Source organism: Sprattus sprattus, assembly GCF_963457725.1.
Source record: "Sprattus sprattus genome assembly, chromosome: 2".
NCBI lineage: Eukaryota > Metazoa > Chordata > Actinopteri > Clupeiformes > Clupeidae > Sprattus > Sprattus sprattus.
Window position 1 is genome coordinate 11,990,569 of NC_137921.1, and position 20,804 is coordinate 12,011,372.

The 20,804-nt window shown below is 45.5% G+C and overlaps 1 protein-coding gene across 5 annotated transcripts; it reads right to left on the bottom strand.

Annotated features, from left to right (window-relative positions):
• Positions 1-6: 6 nt before the first annotated feature.
• On the bottom strand, positions 7-18,187 carry atf7a (activating transcription factor 7a). 5 transcript variants are annotated; one of them, XM_080832155.1, is made up of 12 exons: positions 18,156-18,187; positions 12,260-12,331; positions 8,330-8,426; positions 7,727-7,857; positions 7,382-7,552; positions 6,185-6,342; positions 5,817-5,910; positions 4,618-4,737; positions 2,973-3,122; positions 2,238-2,426; positions 1,719-1,821; positions 7-317 (listed from the first exon to the last, which is right to left on the bottom strand). In XM_080832155.1, the coding sequence occupies exons 2-12, from the start codon at positions 12,305-12,307 to the stop codon at positions 55-57; spliced, it is 1,524 nt and encodes a 507-aa protein (XP_080688281.1). In that variant the 5' UTR covers positions 12,308-12,331; positions 18,156-18,187; the 3' UTR covers positions 7-54. The 5 variants fall into 5 exon arrangements, with proteins under 5 accessions (XP_080688281.1, XP_080688279.1, XP_080688278.1 ...); XM_080832153.1 differs by having other exon boundaries at positions 7,727-7,884; positions 18,156-18,168; XM_080832152.1 differs by lacking the exon at positions 18,156-18,187 and having other exon boundaries at positions 7,397-7,552; positions 12,260-12,348.
• Positions 18,188-20,804: the final 2,617 nt, after the last annotated feature.

Here is a 20,804-nt window from a genome sequence, read left to right on the forward strand (position 1 = left end):
GTGCATGGGGGGGTGGAGGGGGGGTGAGTCCCAGTGCCCGCTGGCACGCGCTCATCATCTGGCGGCGTGCTGGGACTGTGTGGCCATGATGACGTGGGAACCCCCGCCGCCACTGCTGCCGGGGTGGTTCCCATGCTCGCCCCGCTGGCTGCCCATGCCTGCCAGCACCGACATGGCCACCGCCTCGGCCGCGGCCCGTGCGCTCATACCGTTGGGACCGGCTGAGGAAGACGGGCTCATGGCCAGTGAGCTGTGCTGGATGACTGCGGCGGGGGAGCCCACAGGCTCCGACACGTCTTTCATGGTCTCATCTCCACCTGGTCAGAGAGAGAGAGAAAGCAAGGGAGGAGGAGGAGGGAGAGAGAGAAAGGGAGGAAGAGAGAGAGAGGAAGGGAGGAAGAGAGAGAGAGAGAGAGAGAGAGAGAGGAGTCAGTAACAAAAGTGTAGATTTAAAAGGTATACATACTTGTGGCAAAGGTGAAAAGGTTTATGCATGTTTTGTCATTTTTAAAGCTAGATATGTAGTAATAACTGTGGATCAATATGGCGGTGACAGTAATCATGCTAACAGCTCTGGCTCTGACATTATATAAGAATATATGTTGTCAACTGAATATTTTAGTTTGTTTCAGTCATAGCTGGCCATATTAGTCCCTGAAAGGTAGACATCACGCTATAAGTGGCCCTAGGTTTGGCATAAATTCACAGCTTGGAGAAAAACAACACTTTCACATTAGCTACATGCGTAGTCTTAAAATAGCCGCACATGATGAGTGCTTGTGATGTGGAAAGATGTACAAAATGTTCTGCAAATATTTCAGAAACAAACAAAACGAACAAGGGCCTGTCACATCTGAATGTGTTCCTCTACGAATGGGGAGTGTGAATATCAAATCCATCTGTGGTCAAGCTCATGTGCAAAGTGTGGTCAAACACTGGTGCAATATACTAAATATCACATGGCCTTGTTCTCTAAAAGGCCTCCAGCTTGGTATGGCATTAACCAATCATAGAATAATAGATTTTTGTTTTGAATTTGGTGTGTTTTACTTTGATCTTCATTCGTTATATGGCATGATGTTAAGGGGCTGGATAGACTATATCTCTGCAGAGTTTTATTTTCTATCTTATGTTATGCATTTTATGTATTCTAGTTTTTGTCTTTATGAGCTCAATCCCTGTTTTTTATGCACTCTATCCTGGTCTTTGTGTTTAATTGATGTAATTGATGTTTATTTTCACTGAGCATGTAAATTCTTTGTAGTCTTGGTTTCTTTGCCGTTAAGCACTTTGAGCTGCATTGCTTTGCATGAAAGGTGCTATACAATAAAGTGTATTATTATTATTATTATTATTGTTATTATTAGCCAATCTAAAATACTCTATTAACTTATAATGCTGTATTGTTCCACCTTCCAGTTTAGCAACTTGGCTTACTCATCATTTGCTGTAAATCTAGCGAATCATGCATTTGGCTGCCGGCTACTTTCTGGGTCAGTCCTCCCCGGCTACTGAGCTTTGTAATCTCTGTGGGATTACCTGCCTCCAGTGATGTGAATTTCACTGGGGGGGAGGAGGCTGCTTTGGTCAGTTCAATCGCAAGCCCATCTGGATGGGGAATCAGACGGGGATCAAGCACAGCCCCTCTCAGCCAAAGCTGTGATGGAGAAGGGGCGGTGCGTCATTCACACAGGCGGTGCGGGGGCAGCGTGGCTTACCTAGGTAGGCATTCTTCTGCCTGGTGGTCACGGGGCAGTCCTTGTGGGCCAGCAGTAGCTGCTTCAGGTGGGCCACTTCGTTCCGTAGGAGGCCCACCTCATTCTGCACAGGATCAGCAGAGGGGGAAAGGGAAGCATGAGCAGGGGATTCTTGTGACACAATCTCGTGTCCATTAAATGTCGTAAAGGCCATATTACACTTGTTTATCAAATTCGAACCTCAAGGTGTAACAAATTACCACATTCCCTCTGCAGCGTGTATTACCCCACATATTACTTGTATTACTTTATGCCACCTGAACACTGTGTCGTCCCTTATCCCTCACATAAGGAAGGGACATCCATCATGCTACCTACACTGATAATAATGCATATGTGCCGTTCCTTTTTTTATATTTCAATTCAGATAATAAGAGAAGGAAAATTCAGTGATGCACACCCCAAATCACTAAAGTTTTTTTAGTAAGCTTGGTATGGAAGGGCCTGTGGTCTGCCTGGGTTTGCCTTCGCTCCACTCACCGACAGGGAGACATTCATTGAGGAGAGCTCCTCGGCTTTCTTCTCCAGGGAGCCGACCCATACTTTGCGCTTCTGCCTGCAGCGCGAGGCCGCCGCCCTGTTCCGCTCGAGGAAGCGCTGCCGCCGTTCGTCAGGGTCGTCGTCCGCCGTCCGTCGCCTACGGCCGCCGGTGGGCTGGGCAGGAGATACCTAACAGAACAACCACAGAAGAACAAGGAAGTTAAGAGAAAACAACAATGGACAGATTACAATGATGACGAGAGAGTTAGTTTAGACTCTGAGCTTTCAGAGGGATGCGCCTTCACCCCATGACTCTGTCCTTAGTCATGAAGTTACACACAGCTGGGCTCTTCTTCACGATATTAGTCACTCATTCAGAAGCCAAGCACTAAGGCCTACAATGCACACTTCCCGGAGACACCTGTTAAATGACGACACCCCATTAGTCTAGTGGTACTGATGACGTCTGTTCTTTGGCTGACTGTGGCTCACTCACAGTGCTTATTATTCACCGCCACTTAATCTGTTGCCTCACACCTCTCACACACAAGCACCTAATTACATGTCTAACTTCCCAGACAACATGCTGTGTCAATGCTGGAGAGACTTCCACACACACCACTGGTATTATGACACAAGACAGTGCTAAAAGCTGTCTCCGGAAATAAGGAAATGCTTGTCTGTGTATGTTTCTCTGTGTGTGTGTGCGTGTGTGCGCACGCACAAGCGCACTACCTGTGGCTGTGCAGGGGACGGGGCATCGGGTTGCTGCACCAGAAGCTGACTGTGCTCCATCCTCTGGGGCACCATGGGGCTGGAGCCTCCGCCCAGCCCACTATAGGTCTGTGCCGTGGCTGTCTGCTGGGACAGGGCAGCCTTCAGCCTCTGCACAACACCACACACACACACAGAGAGGTTAGACAACAGAAGGAGTTCCAATCATAGAAAATATTCTAGAATGATCCCTGCTGCGTGCAACACAAACTGCTTAATACCTCAGACAATTTACGGATTATGTGTTATGGTTTATAAGTTTCAAGAACATGAATGACTATGGCTACTGACGACCATTTGACAATGACTGTTAAGGAGTTACTGTCATCCGACTGCATCTTATCCGAGTAAAAAATAAACTAGTTTTCCAGTATTCCAGTTAAAGGTGAGCAAAGGTTTGTGATTCCAATCCAATACACCTTTTGTCAAATGCAGAAAATTGCTCCTCACAGACTTTAGCTGTCCATTTAGTGTATGCCCTCAAAAACAAAAAAATCTCAGGTGTTCTTAAACAGTCCTGATTTTGTAAACGGGAAACACAAATAGTGGCTCAGCCTGACACAAACAATTACAGCCAATGTTGTTTGCTTGCTTCAGGAGCACGGAAGGGAAGGGGTGTTATTTGATTGGTTGTTGAGCCCAAATAACAACAACCTTTAATCAGAAATGGACTGCATCTTTAACTGGATCCCTGGCTAATTTGTTTACTGTTTTATCCCACAAGCACAACAGACTTCAAGAACTGACCAAATGTGTCTGGGCCACAACAAATGTACGGCTGAATATCATGACCACATCTGTGATTATTCCACTTAGACGATGAAACAAACACACAAACCAAAGTCTACCGGCCACAAGAAAAGTCAAAGCATTATTGTGGCTCCTGTAGTTGGTGGAGTTTGCATCTGTGGCTACCAACAGCATTCTTTCAAGCTGGTATTGCCATCCTGCACATTTCACTATGCTCTTGTGGTTTGGAATCACTTGGCAGGAATGTCAATGAGTTAGGCTGTTGTATATACCAGAATTACATTGAAAACCACTGGATCAGTTTGAAGAGAAGAGTAGCCTACAGAGGAGATCTTTCCCATTGACAACAGCCGTAAATAAAGAACATTCATGCTCTCTTATACAAAATGAGACTGAACTGCGCCAGATTTATGAAGTATTGTTCCTAACTAGACTAGTTACAATCGACTGAAGATTTCCATATTAAATTTAAGGCTAAACCTGATCTTAACATAAAGGTTTGTCAGCAAGAAGCTAGCTTTTTTTCTAGCAGGAAGACAACAAAGTTTGGTACAGGAACATCAAGATTCATTTAACAAAGAAAATATTCTTCAGGGATGAGCCTGTGTGAATCAATACTGTGCTTTGATTACATTCGTCTGTGTGTCTGTCTGTCTGTCTGTCTGTCTGTCTGTCTGTCTGTCTGTGTGTCTGTGTGTCTGTGTGTCTGTGTGTCTGTGTGTCTGTGTGTCTGTGTGTCTGTGTGTCTGTGTGTCTGTGTGTCTGTGTGTCTGTGTGTCTGTGTGTCTGTGTGTCTGTGTGTCTGTGTGTCTGTGTGTCTGTGTGTCTGTGTGTCTGTGTGTCTGTGTGTCATCACCATCTTGGCCTCAGAGTGGAAGTTGTAGCCTGATGGTGAGGATGAGCAGCTGCTGCTGCTGCCCCCTAGTGGAGGGCCAGGGATGCCAGGAATGTTGGGCACCATCATAGGTCTCGCCAGCTGCACAAACACCAAACACACATACATAAATTACCACTATATTCCATTCTGACAACAATTACATACGTAGACATTAACTCCCAAAACAGCAAGAATCATTGATCACTGATCTCAGATTTTCTTTTGCCTTTATCTATCTCATACAATCAAACACAGCATAGCTTAACATACAAGCAATTTAATTAATTTCCTGGACTTTTTTGATGTTCACCCCTTCTACATTCTCTCTGCAAAAACCTGCAGGAAAAACACACCCAAAAACGCATCTAATGTTGGGGGTTTGGCACATAAAATGGCAGGTTAAAGTTACAGCTGACAGACTTATGCCATGTTTTTGTTTTGGGAGTTTGTTTCGATGGCAACTGTCACAGCAACATGTTTTATGGAGCCCTGAAGGAGACCACCTATTCAAATAAAGCTGCCTTAAGTTTTGGGGAGTTTAATACAAGTATAAGAGAAAAACCTAGGAGGCACACACATAGGATGCAGATATTATCTGCATATAAACGATCCTTCAATGATGAGAGGCCTTACACATTTTAAGCATGTGAAGGGTAGAATCTTGATCAGCTAAATCGCAAAATGACACCACATCATCCAGAAGTCATCATGTTCATTCAACTAAGACTGTAAAGAAACCCCACTGTCATTTAAAAACTAAATCAAATCATCCAGCTAGACTGGAGCTACTTTTTTGTTAATCTATCTCTTTAACCAGCAGCCTACAGTCACAGTTATGCATATTTTTTTTTACACTATTTTTAACTAGGCTACATTTTCTTACATTATGGTGTGCCGAGCACGTAGACAAATGTGGACATAGTAGTCTCAATTTATGGAATTACTAACCCTGAACCTAAATTACAGAACAAAAGTTCTGTGAAAGAAGACGAGAAAACAGAGAGTAACAGTAGTCTGAGCACGGGAAGCATTGCTACAGTGCTACTATGCCTGGCATGGTGTGACTATCATGTGTAACCTCAGTGGAGAGAAGAGCAGACAGCAGCCCAGGGAAGGGATGCAGCTCCCTTAGGAAGCCATACAGCTGTCATGAACATGTGACAAACTTGAGTACTCACAGATATGACTGAGGGCATATGCATGGGACCGGGTAATACGGGCACCGTCTGGCCATTGGGAAGCATCATCATCGGATAAGGACCAGTCGGAGAACTGAACAAAACAATGAGAGAGACACAATAAAGCATCGGTCAAAGAGTCTACACAAGAATATGTTTTATATCTAGACAGAACGACAGCTTCTTTAGTGGGACATATGTCATATCACTCATATCAGGCACAGGCATGACAGGCTCATGGTTAAGACTACAGAGCAGCCCCAAACTACACTGCCACTATATATGACTGTCCCGTTTGAAGGGGGCCATCCTGTGGATGTGTTGAGATGAGAATGCGTGATGCTCCCCTTGCCCACGTGGTGCCATACCCGAGCTGGCGGTTGGAGGGCGGGGTCGGAGTGATGACGGAGGTGGGCGATGGCTGGGTGGGCTGTAGTGCGTCGTAGCCCAGGTGCAAGGGCAGCGAGCCCGGCCGAACGATGGTGGGGGTTGGTGCGGCGCTCACCGGAGGTCTGGGGGGAGTGTCCTATGAAAGCAGAGCAGAGGATGTTACTATGTTATTCAAGTTTCAGGGTTCGGGTCAAGAGAGGAGTCAAGAGAGGAGTCCATAAAGCATGTCATATGTCCATTATGTTTGTGTTATATGACCGAAGTCCTGTTTATTCTTCTTGTATTCAAGCACATCATGAAACATGGGGAAGGGGTTGTCAGAACTACAGTTATATTAACAAACAGTCAGTCTGACTGCTTTTGCAAAACTAGAACTAACTCCCAGCCTCTGACGCTGAGTGAGTCACGGCTGTCTGGAACCCTATTTTCATCACAGCTGGGAACCCAAATGCAATGAGGAAGGAAGACAATCCAGGACTGTCTACTACACCCTCCCTGAAGTGCTCAAGATGTTCAGTAGAACACTGCTCTGCATCTGATTTTCATGATGTACAGCTTGGATGTTTTATTGCCCACTGAAATGATCAAGCTTACATGTGAATCTGATTTTAATAATGTACAGTTTGAGGAGAACCATTATGGATTCACGCGTAAATGCATGTACTTAGTGTCCACTTTCACATCTGGTAACCACTGGATGGGGGAAACACCCTTAATTATCCTAAAAAGACGGAAGACAGTATCTTCTTCATTCAGGCATCTAAACAAAACATGGCAAAGGCGTTCTGCTTTTCCAACATGACACCGATACTCTTGTACAAGATTGTAGGGTCAAACTACACATTGCTTTGGAATTGCACTGGTGAGCCGCTATAAATTCCCAAAATGAGTTACTTAAAGGACCGTATCACAGGTCCATTCCAGCTCTGCCACCAGTCATATTCATCTCTGAGGAAGAAGAATCTTTCCCTCACCACTCGGTGTCGCCAAATCACAATCCCGGAAAATTAGATTAGATTAGATGCCGGGCGTGCACCGGTTTCTCAAGCTGCCTTTTCATCAATACAGATTTAGGCATATAAAGTTGCCGTCTCCATCTTATAACTATACACAGTAGTCTTCCAACCCCAGATCCTAACAACCCATTGTTATACAGAGACCAATACTGGTCTCACCTTTGGTCTCCCTACCGACTCCGGGCCGCTGTCCGACATGCTGGAGATGGACTCAGGGCTGCCGGGCGGGGTCGAATCCACCTCCACAGGCTCCTCCTCCTTCACCTTGACCTCTGAGGGCGTCTGCAGGCTCATGTCCACCACCCCCGTGCTAGGAGCAGTGTGGTGGTGCTGTGGGAGAGTGGAAAATCAGAACATAGTCTTCACAGCTCATACGTCTCCATCTTGGGTGCAGACAGCAGCGGCAGCTTCCACCTCCACCCACTCTTTCACTCCCCCTCTGTCCTCCTATCCCCTCCTTAAATCCTTCTGCCTTTTACCCATTCCCTCTCACTGAACACTCACCGGGTTCTTGGACCGCTTGTCGTCATCCTCCTGGGCCTTGCGGAACTCTTGCTCGAAGGAGCTGGCCAGCTCATTGAAGAGGCCTACCTCCTCACAGTTCTTCAGGAACCTCGTGGGAGTTGGTGTCTGGTCTACGAAAAATTGAGGCCAGACAGAGTCTTTGGAAGCCAGCATTTTTGACAGTCAGCATGAGGAAATTAAGAGTTGGCTTACAAAGCTTTGCTGCAAATACTTCAAGTATAATTGTTGATGTTTTATCTTATTCAGCAGTATGACCTAAAATCCATACCAACACCTTTTACTTCATCCTGAGACATGGAGGCCCAAGACCTAAGTGCTTTCTATTCAAGGTTCAGGTTTAGTTAAAGAAGGGTGGAGTCCAAACTTTAGTTTTATGTGTGAGGTCTGATAAGATTGTGAAATTACACTGGGTTATTTTTAAATATTTACGGAAGTTTACAGCAAAGAAAGTGAAAGTGCAAGCGTAATTCATGTGTAAGAGACAAACAGTCAAGGCAGCCTATAAAACTGCTCTCTCACAGGCCAAACATACTCACTCAAATGGTTTATGCTATGATAGTGGTGGTGCGAGTGGTAAGATACCTGCTATGATGACCGAGTCTGTTCTAGCTGGGCCAAACTTCAGAGTCATCTCATGCTTGTGCTTGTGCACGGCCAAATGATCCTCATTGGTGAACCTCTGGAGACGGAAGAGACGCAAACAGAAAGAGTTAGGAGATATAGAGAACAGGCAAGATAAATGGCAGTTAATAAAATTGAGTACACACACACACACACACACACACACACACACACACACAGACAGACAGACAGACAGACAGACAGACACAGCTTTTCCCAGAACCTGAACCATATAGTACGCATCGCCACCATGCGCTCTTTCTTGTGAGCCGAGCGCGTGTATTATCTAGCGCTTGTGCGGGTGCCATGCACAACAAAGGCCTGTTTGTGTGGGCTAGAAAATAACACGCCCGTGTTTGGGAGATGATCCCAGTGACCTCGCTTCCAGCCTCTGGGCAGAGGGGCTCCGACAATGAGCCTGCCTATTCAGCTGGGCTCTTGCACCGCTGCCCCACCCTCTATTCTCAATGCTCAGACGGCACCTTCCGTTTCCAATCCGAAGCGCTTTTGTGTGGTGCGTGCAGGTGATAAATGACAAACCTGGACAGGCCTTCAGGGAAATGTCTGACCAAGGGGAGCGGACAGCCAAGGCTATAGTATCTAGAGACCACTTATAACACACACACACACACACACACACACACACACACACACACACACACACACTGTGTCTCTCTCTCACTCTCTCACACACACACACACACACACACACAGACGACACAGACACAGACAAAGAGAAATGTGTGTGCTGCAGAAGCGCCAAGCTTTCAAGACATGCACTTTGACCCAGCCCAGTGGACATGATAAGCTGCCAGGCTCGTACGGGTCGTTAAAATGCACGGCCCGCTGACCTGCGTCTAACATTCTGAAGACGGAGCGAATCTGTGAACGCAGCCCAGAGCACGGCACAGGTCAAAGCGTTGCGCAACGGCAAACGGTGTGCGAGTCTGTGCACGACTTCGGACAGCCATGCGGCAGCTCAAGGTCTGCTCTGGCCATGTGGTGCCTGTGCGCATTCCTTCCCCCGCCTCTCGTCTCCGTGCTGGGTGACTCAGTGGGCCGTGTGGGAGGAACCATCAGCTGCAGGCTGGCAACGGAGGCCTCTGCCCCGTCGTCGTCGTCTCCTCTCTCCATCCCCCCCTTCACCCTCCCTATTTCGGACTATTTCTGGCAGCGGGTCACAGCTACAATGCAGCCATGAGAGAGAGGGAGGGAGGGAGGGAAGGAGCGGGCGAGAGAGCGAGCAAGCGCAGCCAGTGGAAACACAGTCAAGTGTCATGCGCTGTATTTTTAGATGTACCAGCATCACCAGTACAACAACTGCATGGCACACACTCCCCTCACCCCTCTCACCAAGAAGGTTACACTGCGTCTCAGTATGGCGGTGGAGGTGTTGAAGGACATAAGAGTCACTTAACAGGAAAGCTGAGAGCTGGACAGAGCATGTTCCCACTTGTGCCCACTTCTCAGAAAAAACTCAAATTCAGCCTGTTTTGCATGGCAGTGAGACTGAGCAACAGGAACAGCCCTTCCAGTGGGAAGAACACGCTCTGTTCGCTGAAGACATTCAAAAGCTGATTAACTTGTTATTCTACAAGAAGGGGCCAGCATTTGCAGCAGCAAACTTTTGAAGTCTCTTTAAGTGCCTTAAAAAAAAAAAAAAAAAAAAAAAAAGAGAGAGAGAGAAAATAGTGGTGGAGCAAGAAGCATGTAGATGCTAGGACAACATGGTAGGTTAGCATAGGGGGTGTTTTGAAGAAACCTCCAAAACAATACTGCCCACTTTATCCAAAGCCAAAGCAGGAATCACTGTTTAGTGAAAGTTCATCCTGCTGTAAAGGAAGGGGCTTGATGTGGAGCTGTTGAGAGTGGGAGGCCTGGTGACAGCTGGGTGCAAATGGAATCGGGGGTTTGCGAGGTTGAGTACAAAAATACCCCATCTGCTGCTCTCCTCAGCCTTTCACAAAAACCTCAGTATTTACCAACACCAACAGGTTCCCTTCATCCACAGCCCTCGGAAAGCCAGCTTCTTGAGCGGTGCCATGCAAGCAGCATATATGGCAGCTTTGCATGAGGCTGCGGCGAGAACCGCAAGTCCCATTGCGCCGACTGAAAGCAGCTGATGTCCTGGGGCGCTGTGCGTCACTGATGCAAAAAAGGTGTTTATGCACCAACACAGTGATGTTAGCCCCCGGGTGTGGCTTCCGCTCCGCCCGTCCGCCAACAGCGAGCCGTCCTGTGCACCGACTGAGACGGGCAGACCCACAGCAGTACCTTCTGTCGGCCTGAGCTTGTGTGTGTGGACTTTCATTACCGTTGCTCTCCCTCAGGTCTTGCAAGATGAGCCCGTCCAATTACATAACAGTTGGCATACAAAATGTCTGAGATAAGGACGTGTGTTGTGTGTGTGTGTTTTTTTTCCTTCACTCCTTCTGCAGAGACAAGAGGAAGAAAAAAAAACATGAGCTAACAACTAGCCCGCATCTATTATTCACTCCAGACTCATGTTGCTCTGCTGAATGTTTACACTTTGCGTCGCTAAACCGCAAAAGGCCTGAGAGGCAGGACACAAGCTGGGAGCTGGAGGGTTGAGGGCTGCAAGCATGCACGTGGGGCGGGTGGAAAATGTACATCAGAGGGGAACCACTGCACTCCCACTGACTCGACAGGCACATCCCCTGATCAGTGTAACCGCCACTCGAATCAAAACCTCCTGGTGTGCCTGTGCAGCGGAGAGCTGATCACTTCCCTCAGGGACGCCAAACCACAATCTGTATCCAAAAGTACCGTGTTAAAGCTTGACATGTACAGTGAGAGGAGAGAAGTTCAGTGAGGAAAGTTTGCTACCACACAACTGTACAAAAATGTGCGGAGTTGACTTCTTTCAGCTAGAAGAAAGCGTTTTATTCCCTAGGCTGCATAACATCAGCATTGTATGGCTTATCAGAGCCAAGTCTACAGACAATATGGTTATAAAGAAGGAGTTGGTTAAAGAAAAAAAAAAGAGAGAAAAGACGAGTTGAGGCAACAGCAGCAGCCACATTACTCATGGCCACAGCCTCTGAGTCACTGGTGCAGGAGACGTTAGTCGTTACTTTAGCCATGTTTCACAACAGCTGTCTGTCTGTCTGTCTGTCTGTCTGTCTGTCTGTCTGTCTGTCTGTCTGTCTGTCTGTCTGTCTGTCTGTCTGTCTGTCTGTCTGTCTGTCTGTCTGTCTGTCTGTCTGTCTGTCTGTCTGTCTGTCTGTCTGTCTGTCTGTCTGTCTGTCTGTCTGTCTGTCTGTCTGTCTGTCTGTCTGTCTGTCTGTCTGTCTGTCTGTCTGTCTGTCAAGGAGACTGGACTGGTGTGCACAAGGAAGTGTCACAGGCTGGACACTCATGATGGTGAGCACACGTCTGCCTGCATCACCCACTCCACTCCAGCACATGGCTGCCCTACTGTTGATGAAGTTCTTACTGTTGCCCCACAGCGTCTACCACATGCACGCACGCATAAACACTGGCGCGAGCGCACACACACACACACACGCAGACACGCGCACAACGAGCACACACACACACACACACGCACGCACGCACGCACGCACACTAACACACACACACACACCAGCCACGGAGATGCTGAGTGTGACAAGATCTTCAAACACGTGCACACAACAAGTTGACCAACACCAAGAAGTTGTTTATGGTAAATGGAGTTTCTTTCATTCTCTTGCTCTCAAGCGTGCGCACACACACACACACACCTGAGACAAATAGCACATGCACAGAGACTACACAAACAGCCATGGAGAGACTGAGTGTGACCTGAGCCCCAACCCACAATCACATACCCACATACACATCTTTGAAATCCAAGACCCCTGAGCTGAAGAACAAAGGAAGACTTACCTGCCCACAGCCAAGAGCATTGCACACAAAAGGTCTGTCGTCCCCCATTTTTGCGAAGAGCTTGCAATGTAACTGTGAAAGAGGAGAGAAAAAAGACATTGTTGCTATGATATTACTGCTGTTCTTTAACATAGGAGGTCTCTAGCTGTCCCTCTAAATTCAACAAAACATGGATGCTACTGGTTGATCCTCAGTCAATGCAGGAAGCAGAGGGTGTTTAAAAATAACACGAGCAGGGAAGAAAAAAAAAACACACGCACACACACACCACACACACACACACACACACACACATTCACAGCAAGCTGAAGCTTCCCTGGTGATACTTCCTTCACACTGGGGGCATCTGGCTGTCCAATGAGGAGCAGTTTCCAGATGAGGAGGGAACAAGCATTTGCACAATGACATCCGTCCCTCTCTCGCAGTCCTTCTCTTGGTTGTCGTTTTGCTCTGCCTTACGACTCTATCCTTACGCTCCCTCTCTGGCAACCGCCCCTCTCTGGCAACCCCCCTCCCCCACCTTCACACTGTAACCCTCAGTCTCACAGTGGAAAACAAAAAGTCTTGTACCTCATAAAGGCGCCCCTCTAGCATATTTGCTCAAACTCGTAGCAGTGTAAGCACCAGTGGCTGTATATGCATAGAACAGGCGTCACAAATTGAGGCATAAAGACATGATGCCCAGCACATATTTTCCCCTTCACCATCCTCTGTGGGATCCGAACAGTACACCACCTGATCATGAGGACTAGCCGCTTACAAGGTTTCAGTAAAAACATGGTCCCAGGTGGTCGGGGGGTGCTGGGGGTTCCCCTTCATAAATCCATTTTGTGGGGAATAACGGAGCCTGTGTTCGTGAACTATAGGTAGCTTGGGCAGACATCTATGCTGTTGATATAAGCCCTACATTTTGGTGACCGAAAACTTGCCGTGAGTTTGTGATTGGATGCCTGCTGCGGTGGAACACATTAGTCGGGAAATCCTGTGCAATGCTGCACAAAACTCATAGCTTCGGAGGGTTACAGAATCTCTTGGACAAAAGAAGTCTGTCCGTGTTTGTGTGCGTATGACTGGAGTGTAATATCACATGGGGTGTCCTTTATTGTATTGTATTTATACTTCCTTTGCTGCTTATTCTTATGGCCAGAACCTGCATCCTCTCAACACAACTGCCACTGACGACAAGAAACCAAGGAAGTCCTTTCTGTGCAAACAGTGGCATGCATGGGAAAGTACAGCAGCGTACCCCCTCACTGATGCTTCAGTGTTCAAACTTCTTTCCGCTGACTACTTCTGTAAAGAGGGAACCATGTTGCTGGCCATGCATGCACAGCTCCATTCTCCATGCAGTCATCTGTTCTCATTTAGTCAACAGTTTAGCTGAGCACCACACCCATGTAGTCTGGAACTTCCAATCGGTCTCAATGGGAACTTCCATTTATTCATTATTGACCAACACTACAGACACAAGACACACTTGCATGAACATGCACCAGTTTTACAGCCTCGTAACCTTTACAGAGGGATGCAGAACTGACATAACCTACAGCTTGTTCATCCTTGGGTAGAAAGTAACCATCTCCTTCTTGCGTCAGTTTCCCCCAAAGAATTAGCTTGTTCCTGGGCACACTACAACAAACCGTGTGAGTGCAGGTTCCGGAATTCGACTATTTTTGTCGCCTTCTCCACAACAAAAAAAAAGCAACGTGTTCATAAAATTTGAATTAGGCGGATGGTGAAGAAGCCAACATAAATGTTTCAACGCTGCGTTCCTCCCCCCACCTCTGTCGACCCTCTCCAGCATATACACCACCTCCACCGGCCCAAAGGCACAGCGACAACAAGCAACTGTTACGCAATACGCCTCGGCCGCGCATAATAAATCCCCAGGGCGCACCGTCACAGCCTCTCGTTCTCTCGCTTTCGAGAGCTCGCTTACACCTGAGAGCTCTCCATGGCCTCTCCTCTGACACAAAGACATCAGCCAGGCTGCTCTCGCTGACCTCTGGTGCGATCATTGTTAACCAAGAGGTACTCAGATGGATAGCCTCCAGTGGACTGGATGGGCGCTTCTGAGGTAGGCCCAACCCCGGGCTGGTTCAGGGGTTTAAAATGAGCTGCTATAGGCTACATTCCCTGGCTCATTTTCCACTGGGGGAAGGTGGTGTGTGTGTGTGTGTGTGTGTGTGGAATCGCTGCATCTTGTTTGCCTCCAAGAAGGCCTTTCCCTCTTGGCAGACATCAAAGTGACACACAAGCCAGGCAGCTTGATTCCTTGCAGACCTCACAGACTCCAGCAGGCAAGCCAACAGCCTGGTGCCAAGGCTTTCAAGCAGCTTAAAGTCCGCATAAAGTCAATTTGGACAGAGGTGTGCGAGAAGTCCATTTACAAACAACACACACACACACAAACAAACATCACCTTCACGTTGTTCTGTGAATATTTGAGTGCACTCTTAAGTGGACCTTCCTCAGCTTGAGAAAAACAGTGCAGATTCAAACACACATCAGAATACACTCACACTAAACATTACACATCAGGATTTTACAAATTTCTTAACGAGCCCACACAATTTCTAACAATTTTCTGGACCCTGATAGCGTATCATGTGTTAAATCTCAAGATACGAAAGTGCTGACAAAAAGCAATAGAGGAAGTTGATTTAAAAAAACAAAAATCATAAGCATGCATGCAAGTAAAAAGATCTGCAACCATTTCACTTGAAATCCTACCAGGGCCTTTCCTATAAAAATAGGCTCTGAAAAAAGGAGGCATCTTACAAAACAACTTAATTACAACCTCTACCACTGCAAAACAGTGGACCTTTTCTCATTTCACTCAATCTCAGTGGCTATAAAGGCTGCCATTAAACCCAGATTATTGCATCTTTAGCCTGTAAAACAAATGGGAGCCTGGGCCTTTCCCTTTTTTCCACCCTTCCTAACATCAGAACCCCGGGTGAGTGTTGACATAAAGCACTGGATGAGATGGCTGCTGTGCTGTTCATGGCAACGGCTGTGGCTGCCAAGACTGGGCTTTGGGGCTATGGGAAGCCCCATAAGACATCCAGCTCTATCCTGGAAGTTTACACTCGTCCAGAGACGGCAAGGCAAGGCTGCGCTGGCCGGCGGCCTGGATCCAGTGGGTGCAAGAGAGGCCGACACCGACGCCGTCCTGCTATTAACTTGGATTTCTCCTCGTCAGCAGGTGGAGTGGAGCAGCAGCCCCGGCTATAATCAGCCACTAGCCTGCAGTGTTTGATGCTGCCTGCTAGGAAACTAACTAAACAAACTGTATTAATAGCCCTGGCTGCAGCCAGGAATGAGGAATCTGGAGCTTGAGTTGCCAGAGGGTAAGGGAGACCCCACAAACAGAGAGAGGGTAACAGAGAGGGGGAAAGAGACAGTAAGGGGGGGGGGGGGACAGAGAGAAAGATAGGAATGCTTATGGAAGATTCCAGGGTATTGGGTGGTTCACAGGTAAGTCACTATGGGGCTCTTCAGCACGTCAGTCTCAAGAGAGATCTAGGCAACAGGGCGTGTGTGCCAAACAGTATGTATTTATGTAACCAAACTGAACCTGAGCTTTGGTATATGGAACAAACGAAACCCAATAGCCATGTCTGCATAACTGCAGAAGTCTCGACACCAATGCCATGCTGAGCCATCAGACACAATAACACACAATGCAGGAACCAGTGCAGCTTTCTGTTGAGAAACTGGAAACAATCTGGACCTCAAAGCCTATTTATGAAGCAGATCAGGGCCTCTAGGGTTTTTTTCATGGTGTTGTAGGGACGACTTTGAACACTACAGACACTTTCAGATTTTTTTAGACCACTCAGAAACAGGTATACATCCTTTCACTGCAGGTAAAGCCTATCTTGTAATACAATACACACTGTGGGTGGAGTTGTGAGGGGGAAACAAAAGGGTCCAGCTAAAAAAAGAAAGATCTAACAGAGGATGCTGTGATTTATGTGACGTGACAAATCCAGAGGTGCATATGTATTCACTTTCATTCACTTCTAGGCTCTACATCCACAGCACCAAACCAACAGTGGGCTCATGAGCAGCAAATGTGATCCACCAGAGCTCTTACTCTAAATGAATCATGAAAGGAGCATTTCATTCCGCACATAAAATCAGTTATGATCATTTTTGTGCACATTTTTAATGGGACAACTTGCACTCAGTTCTGGTGTTCTGGACTTGCATTGGAACTGCACTAACTAACAAGCTCTTAACTAAGTGACCTACAATTCCATTTAAACTTGCAAAATGCAGACATACACATGGTGATGACAGGTATGTGTGATGCATGGTGAGGCTCATATGTCATATGTAAGGATACTAATTGCCTTTATTAGTCTATATTTTTAAAAGGATCATTGCACTGCAAACACTGCACTAGAGAAGTGCAAGGCTCCTAAACTTTGAACTAAATAAATCAACATTATACTCAGTGAATCAAGGTAGATCAGTCACAAAGACTACAAACATTTAAACCTCGCTCTCCAACCCTTGCCTCCAAAAGCATCTTCGTCGTTTTATCAAACAAAAAAACTAAAATGAAACCAGTGAAATTATTCAATTTCATAGAAATCGGCGTTGTCAATTATTGCATTTTCTTCTCCAACATAAAGCTTACCTTTGATCATATTACGGCTTAACTTGCTTAGGTTAATCTAGCTAATATATCACTACAAATTCAAAACCTTAGAAACGTCAGCTAGTTCGCCAACCTGATACTACAGAACAGCTAAGCATGTCAGACCAGCCTCATGCCAGCACTTGCTAAGATGTGTCTGCGTAAGTTTCAGAATAAAGGCAAGACCCCAATAATAAACTGCGAAAACAAACTACCACGCAAAAGCAATCACACATATTAACATAACGTTACCACTTGGTCAATGACACCCCCTTTGCGTTAGAAAATAATAAACGTAAGCATAGCATGAATTTGGATAGCGAAAGCTAACTAGAAGGCTAGCTTATTATCGTTTGGGCGGCGACACCCAGTTCTTAATTATTTAACTGACAGTGAATACGGTGGGTTGTTTAACGTCAGCTAATAAGTTATACATTCGACTAAACGGACATTAAAATGGTTTCTGTACGTCTGAACCATTACAAAATCGAACTAGTTAACGTTACCTCCGCCAAACTAATGTTAAGTTGTTAGCTAGCGAACTAGCCAGCCACCATGCTATGCTATCCTTATAGCTACATTATGCACACGCGAAACCCCACCTTTTCCCGCATATGCCAGCCCTTGGCCTCGAAGCATTGGCTATGAGGATGTCAATCATCCACATGTCCTTTATGACTTGCTCATAGCACTGTCCATCGACTGGGCTAGGTGATCGCAATTGGTTGATGGGAGACCCACTGAAAACCTGGAATTTACCACTTTCTTTCAGGGCCAGGGACTTCCAGCGAGCAGGCCGCGAGCTACTAAAGCTGTCCCGACGAAAAAGTATGCTACGCCTACAAATCAAACTCGTTGCAACAGTCTACTACGACAATTGCACCTAACGACATTATGTGAAATGCGTTTCAACAATGACTTGTTTAAACGTGACAATTCAGAGCACCATGAAAATAATTAGCGAACTTGTTTGTGAATAGCGTCTGAACTAGCAAGTAGCTTGCGATACAAGCGACCGAGTACTGTACTTGTTAGCCAGCGGTGTGTGCGTAACGTTAGATTTAGCTAGTTTTAGCTACTACAACAGTTTACTGGTGGCACAAATATTTCTCAATTTATAAATCCTACTAGCTCGAACTAAGCAAACCCAATTTGTATAGCCGTACACTGTACATTTTCAGCGTTTCTATCTTTGCCAAATAGGGTTCATACAAATTGACAGTGGTAGAATGTTTACAAACTCACCTCAGCGCCCCTCTCTCTCTCTCTCCCTCTATCCTCTCTTCTCCCTTGGAATCTGACACTCCCCTCCCGTGCAAAGCATCGCGAGAGGCAACGTCAGTCCGACCTCAGTCGGTCCCTCGATAAGGCGGGACTGAGGGGGTGAAATATCATCTTCAAAAGTGGAAGTCACGTCTTTGTCTTGACTAGAACGTTATAGTTGGTAAACAGCACTAACGCGAACAAACACCAGTCCTTGTCAGGGTCATGTTCTGATGTCACCCTCTGACTACAATGTCAACATCCATTGGACTGTTCTTTAAGCAATCATAGCATATGGAATAGCCTTTTAAGCCATTCGTTTTCATGTCAATAAGACACCTATTGATTCCACCCCTTGCATCACCTCAATCGACTAGGGCCTGTTTGCATAGTCAGATCAGAAGGAACTTGAGTTAATGAAAGGAGCTACCTTGACATCACAGCCAAGTTGGAACATAATATTTTCTACTTCAGAAAAATTGAAACTGAGAGTAGGCAGGCAGAAAAGATAATGGCTTCCGTAGGTCTACCCCTTTTACTTCAAATATGTGCATGTTCTACTTTCATAAGTATTCCATCTACTTTCCTCATGAAAAATAACTAAAATCTAAACAAAACAAGATCCAAATTAATCATCCTGTCAGAGAACTCTTACTAAAAAAGTGGAGGCCAAAACAATTATTTGATTTACCCTGGGCAGGATAGGATGATAATTTTAGCTTGAGCTTTGATTGGGAGTCTCATCTGTGTGGAAGCCAAACATGTTGTTTATGCCAGAATGGCTGTCTGCATATTTGCAATTGCCTGTGTGTGTGTGTGTGTGTGTGTGTGTGTGTTTACGTGTATATATATATATAATTTAATTTCACAATTACATGTTGGTCTGTTATTGATATTTGTCATGGCAAAACCATCTATCACTGTCATAATAATATTTACATTTCTAAGGAATGTGTATATAGGCTTCAACTAAGGTGTCACCATAGCCCTACACATAACTTCATATTGTCAGGTTGTCGTTACCGAAAACATGAACACCATTCCAGTTAAAACCCTCTTCTCTACAAGACCTTTTCTTCTTTGCTTATCTCATGAAATTATTATTTTAGAAGTTATTTTATGTTAGAGTGATGTCACTGATTGATCTGTTTGGGTTCAAATTTGGTATAAAGAACTTCAGAAATATAAGCAGCCATTGTTCATCGTCATAGGATAAAACATTTACCATGAATGTACCTGGCCGATAGAGAGCCAAGTAAACATATAACCTACTTTGTTTCAACAACCTTCCACAGAACCACCTATGCCATGGTGTTTTAGTACTTCCGTCTCTCTTACGTCAGTTTTGCAGCTAATTTGCTTTGTTCGTAAATTATGTTCTTCCCGTTTCTGTATCCTGTGCCTGCACAGTGGTAAGCCATGTCTTTAATTATGGATCTGGTCCCAAAGATCATGTCTTGCATAATGGCTGGCTTAGCTCCAAACACAGGCATGTGGAACAATGTTTTGAATGAGACTACGACAGGAGGCAGTTGTTGGAATCACTCATCCATAAGTTGGAGGGATGGGAAAAGAATATTGCACTGATAGTAGCACGAAACAGTCCGTCAACGGTTTTTTGATAACAAGAAGAATTCTGCCTATTTCTCATGAAACGTTTACTGATGAACATTGTGTCAAAGAGGGAAAGGTGTGCAGCATTAGCATTTGTGTAGGTGTACACAGCAGCAGGGGAATTCATAGTACAGCTTTGGTTTCCTTCCTGAGATCCTTACTGCTTTTTCATTCCTTTGAAAGGGACGTCCTGTGCTTAAGAGGCCAGTATGAGCCATAAATATAATAACCGAAAAAGGCTTGCCTGAGTCAAGATTTACAAATTTGTATGTAGTTGAAAATAACCATACAACCAATATATTAATGCAACATGCCATCATCCTTATTGACTGTTTTGAAGGCTTTGTGTCACCTGAAAAAAGTGTAATCTCTATCTATCTGTCTATGGATCTGAAGGCATTTTTGATCCAGGTAAGATAACTATTACACACTATGATATAAATCTATACCATATACTTAACATTGACAGCATTCCTCTTCGTCTTATTAATATTGTGCACCTTTAACAAATCACTATCAGAAAGACAAATTTGTCACATCTGAGTCAAATATCTCTGCTGGCACTGGATTAAAGGTCCTGCCAACTGAAGTTGTTGCTCTGCTGCTGCTCTGCTTTGTGCATTTAAAAAATATTTTGTAACTGTATTAATCACTGTTGGAAGGCGACCTTGGTTTCTTGAAAGTCGCCCTATAAATAAAATGTTATTATTATTATTATTATTATTATTATAGGAATGTCTCTAAATGGCACAGTGAGTTACTTGATGCACTGCAAAGCACAAACCAGTTATTTATCTCTCTGACACTGGAAGGAGTGGGTGACTTGTCGTATAGAGACATCTGCTGGACCAAGAATGGTAGTGAGAGTACACAGCACTAAACCACAGGGCATTTATAAAACTGAGGTAATCTTCTACAACATTCACAGGTTTTTGCAAATACAGCTTTAACCACGACATTTTAACAGATGAACTAGTAGTAGTATTTGGTTTGGTTTAGTTTTGTTTCGTATATCCT

Excerpts from the sequence above, each read along its gene's own strand:
- atf7a (XM_080832153.1), bottom strand. The coding sequence starts at position 12,307 with ATGGGGGACGACAGACCTTTTGTGTGCAATGCTCTTGGCTGTGGGCAG. Across the intron at positions 7,885-8,329 it reads AGACTCGGTCATCATAGCAG|ACTCTGTCTGGCCTCAATTT; the intron begins GTATCTTACCAC and ends TGGCTTCCAAAG. Across the intron at positions 7,553-7,726 it reads ACAAGCGGTCCAAGAACCCG|CACCACCACACTGCTCCTAG; the intron begins GTGAGTGTTCAG and ends ACTCTCCCACAG.